The sequence below is a fragment of the Populus trichocarpa genome, chromosome 17, assembly GCF_000002775.5.
Source record: "Populus trichocarpa isolate Nisqually-1 chromosome 17, P.trichocarpa_v4.1, whole genome shotgun sequence".
NCBI classification, from domain to species: Eukaryota; Viridiplantae; Streptophyta; class Magnoliopsida; order Malpighiales; family Salicaceae; genus Populus; species Populus trichocarpa.
Window position 1 is genome coordinate 8,208,852 of NC_037301.2, and position 5,697 is coordinate 8,214,548.

A 5,697-nucleotide genomic window follows, 5' to 3' on the forward strand; every position below is an offset into this window, starting at 1 on the left:
TATAAAAATTAATTTTGTTTAATTATAAATTTAGTTGAAATTAAATTAAAGGTTATAAGAATTATAATCATTTTGAATTATAAATTATAAATTGTTGATTTAATTTTTTTTTTGGTGGCAGAGAGTTGAGAGTCTTAAGAAACAATCTCTGCCATATTTTTTCGAATTAGGCCTTATATAATACTTGCGATTCATTAAATTGTGTTATTTTTCTAATTAATTTTTGAAGTATGTTATTTCCCTTTTTCTTTTTATTATGCTACTTTTAAGAGGGAAAAAAAAATCCTTAATAGAAGTAAACACTTTAGAAGACATAATATTCACATGTTTGAAGCAATTTAATTATTTTTTTTATTCATTTCTAAAATTTATTATTTTAGAAGTATAGTTTTAAAACCTCATCCAAACTCATCCAAACAAATCTCAGATGAGGGTTCATCAAAATCTTTTATTTTTTAAAGATTTAAAATAACATCATTTTGATTATTTTTTAAATAAAATAATTAATAGGTTGTTAATCAAGTTTTTAACAAATTAAATAACTTTTTTTTTTTAATCAATTCTCGGTCCAGATCTTATAACTATAATAACGAGAAGGCAAGCTATTCCCCCACGGGGAAAAAAACAAAGAGAGCAAGGGGTTAGAAAACTACAAAACAGGTAAAAATACAGGGTAAACATAGATGGCCACAGATTTGACTATACCAGGCCTCTTTTTTTTTAATTGCCTTATTAGGAAATTAAAAGTAGCATCGTTTAGTGCAGTATCCAACTACAACTAGAAACCACCCTTTGTGGACCTGCTGACTACAATATATATATATATATATATATATATATATATATATATATATATATATATATATATATATATATATATATATATATATATATGTTTGTTCTGGTAAAATAAATAAATAAATGAATTCTTAAGTTAACCGCTAAACAGTTCCTCTGTTCAGTCAAAGAAGCTGTGATCATCAGTCACACACTTGCCATTGAAAAACTCTTAAAAAAGTTCACTCCCAAGGAACAAAGCACACACCCGTCATCTAACATCATCGACAAAAATAAAGAAGGAAATTGCAGGAGTAGGAGTAGGAGTAGGAGTAGGATTAGGATTATACTCTCACACACATAATAATACTAATAATATAAACTAACATCAAATCAAAGTCAATACCTCCCTTTCCTTTAGACCATCTTAAACTTGTAAACACGCAAGCTTCAATCCAAGATAAATTTAGTATGTTTCCTCAGTAAATCAAGAAAAGAAAGAAAGACTCTTGGAAATTATTACATCTTCTTCTTCTTCACTCCATGAAGGTTTCATCCAAGATTTGTGCTTTAAATATCATCATTGTTATTCTGGTTGCATTAAGTGTCATTAATGTTCTTGGTGAAGATGACGTGAGGTGCCTGCAAGGTGTAAAGAACTCTCTTGATAACCCAGAAGGGAAGCTGACCACATGGAACTTTGCAAACTCATCAGTTGGATTCATCTGCAATTTTGTTGGGGTTTCATGTTGGAATGATCGAGAGAACAGGATAATTAACCTCCAATTACGTGACATGAAGCTGTCAGGACAAGTTCCTGAATCATTACGGTATTGTCAAAGCCTGCAAAACTTGGATCTTTCATCTAATTCTCTCTCTGGTACGATACCTGCTCAAATATGTACCTGGGTGCCTTACTTAGTCACTCTTGATCTCTCAAATAATGATCTTTCTGGCCCTATACCGCCTGATCTTGCAAACTGTACTTATTTGAATAAGTTGATACTATCTAATAACCGTCTCTCTGGGTCTATTCCTTTTGAACTTTCTGGTTTGGGTAGGCTCAAGCAGTTTTCTGTGGAAAATAATGATCTTGCTGGTACAGTTCCTTCCTTCTTTACAAATCTTGATTCCGCGAGTTTTGATGGGAATAAGGGACTGTGTGGGAAGCCTTTATCAAAGTGTGGTGGGTTAAGCGAGAAGAATCTTGCCATTATAATTGCCGCCGGGGTTTTTGGTGCCGCCTCTTCTTTGTTGTTAGGATTTGGGGTGTGGTGGTGGTATCATTTGAGGTATTCTGAGAGGAAGAGAAAGGGAGGGTATGGCTTTGGAAGAGGTGATGATACTAGTTGGGCACAGAGATTGAGGTCTCACAAGCTTGTTCAAGTTTCTTTGTTTCAAAAGCCTCTAGTGAAGGTTAAATTGGCTGATTTAATAGCTGCTACAAACAATTTTAGTCCAGACAATATCATCATTTCAACTAGAACGGGCACTACTTACAAGGCTGTTCTTCCTGATGGATCGGCTCTTGCACTCAAGCGTCTTACTACTTGTAAGCTCGGTGAGAAGCAGTTTCGTTCAGAGATGAATCGATTAGGCCAGATCAGGCATCCAAATCTGGCACCCCTTTTGGGGTTTTGTGTTGTGGAGGAGGAGAAGCTTTTGGTTTATAAGCACATGTCTTATGGGACTTTGTATTCTTTGCTCCATGGGTCCGGTAATGCACTGGATTGGTCAACAAGATTCAGGATTGGTTTGGGTGCTGCTAGGGGTCTAGCTTGGCTTCATCATGGGTGCCAGCGTCCATTCCTGTATCAGAACATGTGTTCCAATGTGATTCTTGTTGATGAAGATTTTGATGCTCGGATTATGGACTTTGGATTGGCAAAGATGACTTGCTCAGACTCTAATGAGAGCAGTTATGTTAATGGGGATTTAGGAGAATTCGGTTATGTGGCACCAGAGTACTCAAGCACTATGGTTGCTTCCCTCAAAGGAGACGTTTATGGATTTGGGGTGGTGCTTTTGGAGCTGGTGACAGGGCAAAAACCTCTCGACATCAGCAATGCTGAAGAAGGATTCAAAGGGAGCTTGGTGGATTGGGTAAATCACCTCTCAAGTTCTGGTAGAAGCAAAGACGCAGTTGACAAGGCTATCTGTGGCAAGGGACACGATGAGGGAATTTACCAGTTCCTAAAAATTGCTTGTAATTGTGTCATTGCTCGGCCCAAGGACAGATGGTCTATGTACAAGACTTACCAATCCTTAAAGACGATTGCCAGTGAGCATCATGTTTTGTCAGAGCTAGATGATGAATTTCCATTGATTTTTGGCAAACAAGATTATGATTAAGAGTAGCTTTGGAGGAAATTAAGATGAGAAAGGCCCTGACAAAATGGTAAAACTCCTGTCAGACTGAATTTACACGTTGTCTGTTCAGTATTCCAGATGCTCTGAATTTAAAATGTAAATGGTGTGATATATCCTTCCTTCGATCTTCCTTTTCATTTGTTATCTATTGCTGTATGATAAAAATAAAACTTTCTTTTAGCTCCAGGTTACTGAATCTCAAGAACTCTATTTTGTCTGCTTTTGTTTCTAAGAGGAACATCCTCAACACAGCATGCAATTTGCAATATGGTCTCTGTTTGTGGCCTTGGAATTTGATGTGAATGATGTGCCTTGTATTACGTTTGAGCATCAACGTTGATAAAGGGATCGCTTGTCTTAGTAATTTTTTATCCCTTTAAATGCCTAACTAGTAACAATCAACTTGAGTTCTTTATACATTTTCCTCTCTTTGCACCAGCAATTCTATGCAATTGTATACAACCTTGCATGTTTTCTGCTGCGCATGTTAGTACTGTTATTTTTCTAGCTACCCTCTCTACATCATGGAGATACTTGCTACGTACTAGTGCTTGACACACAAGAATCTTTAGCCATTCTGCATTAAGAAAGCATAATTACTCCAATTAAGATATAACAGGTTTATGTGAATTGGTCAGAGTGACGATTAAAATAGATATTAGTATATTGCATCTATGTTATCTTATGTGAACTTGGAGGGTAACAGCACTATAACTTCTTATACAACTCAAGAAAGTTAAAATATTACCTAATTTGTTGATTATTTGGACTAAAAAATCATAATTATTGAATAAAAACCTCGACCAATTAATTATAATAAACCAAGAACCAAACATAAAAGGTTGAAAACCCCGACTTGTGATTATAACAAACCAAAAACCAAATATATAAGGTAATATATAAGGTTGAATGCAATAAAAATAAAATAATCTTTGATAAGTTCTCGTGATTATAACAAACCAATAATTGAAGATATAAAGATGAACGTTATAAAGAAGTAATCATTGATAAATTCTGAAAGTTTCATGAAGAACTAAGAATAAGAGAAAACTCTCACGCACAAGTTTTTATTTTTTAATAAACAATTCATTCCTTTAAATAAAAGCTAAATAACTCTATTTATATTAGGTAAAATGTCCTAAACAAAATTGCAAGAATTACAACAGAGTTCTAACTAAAATAGAAAAAAAATTCAAAATCAACTAGAAAAATATTAGAAATCTCAAACAGTAACTTTTGGGCTTTATCTCAAAGCTTTCTTAATCTTTGATCGCTATGAAAGTCTAAATCTAAGGAAACAAAGCCTTTAAAATCTTTTGAAAAATAACAGTTTGATCCAATTATTAGATAAAAAATTATGTTCATTAATATAAAACTACATATTATAAAAATAAGCCTAATCTTTGTGTAAATAGAAAAAAAAAAACAAGTTGAATCCTCAAGTTACGTAGGAAATAAGGCCTAGATATCATGAATTAGTCTATCGAACCTATTTAATCTCCCTGGATCTAGACCTTATAATAGAGCCCAATTGACAAATATAATGGATTCTTTAAAGTTGGTTGATAATTCTCATCATTTTCCCTTTCCTAAAAAAAATTCGACCTCAAATCATCATCTTGCTCGGATATTGACTCTTCTTTTGAAAGACATATTCAAAAGCTGTAAAAGATGTTAGTAATAAACCCTACACACTCTTTTACATGTTTGCACTCAAAGATATGTCACTCCTCTTATGTTTCACTCTTAACCTAGCTTCTCTGAATATATATATATATATATAAAGTAAATATCAAGAACACAAAGAAAACTAGGAAATAGGGTAAAGATGAAATCAAGAACATAATAACAAAAAATAAGACTCAAGAAATAAACTAAACTAAATTTAAAGATAGATAGATGAAATCTAATTTTAAAGTCAAGTTATGATACCAATTAGTACGAACTCAAAGGGTAAAAACCTTAGAACTCACAATCAAGATTGAACACAACTCAATAAAACTACAATCAAGTTGAAAAGAACCCGGCCCATTGATTTCCTGAACTACATAGTTACTAGATGAAAACCCTGACTTATTAATTATAACAAACACAGAATCAAAGGTATAAGGTATAAACTTTCACACATAAGTTTTTGTTTTTGAATAATGAATTTATCCCACTAAATATAAATTAAATAATCTTATTTATACTAGGTAAAATATCTTAAACTAGACTACAAAAAATTACAACAAAGTTCTAAATAAAATAGAAAGAAAATCATAAATCAACTAGGAAAATATTACAAATCTCATACAGTAACTTCAAGGCTTTATCGCAAAGCCTTTCTGATCTCTGATCGCTATGAAAATTTAATTCTATATGAAACAAGGCCTTTAGAATCTTCTGAAAAAAATATCATCTCAATCCAATTGTTAGATCAAAAGTTATTCTTATTAACAATAGGAAAATATTACAAATCTCATACAGTAACTTCAAGGATTTATCGCAAAGCCTTTCTGATCTCTGATAGCTATGAAAATTTAATTATATATGAAACAAGGCTTTTAT

At 32.7% G+C, this 5,697-nt stretch overlaps 1 protein-coding gene across 1 annotated transcript; it reads left to right on the top strand.

The window, feature by feature from the left end:
• Positions 1-1,018: 1,018 nt before the first annotated feature.
• LOC7482429 (inactive LRR receptor-like serine/threonine-protein kinase BIR2) lies at positions 1,019-3,333 on the top strand. The gene has a single exon (XM_002323777.4). It carries the CDS (start codon positions 1,321-1,323, stop codon positions 3,127-3,129), a length of 1,809 nt encoding a protein of 602 aa, XP_002323813.2. The 5' UTR covers positions 1,019-1,320; the 3' UTR covers positions 3,130-3,333.
• Positions 3,334-5,697: the final 2,364 nt, after the last annotated feature.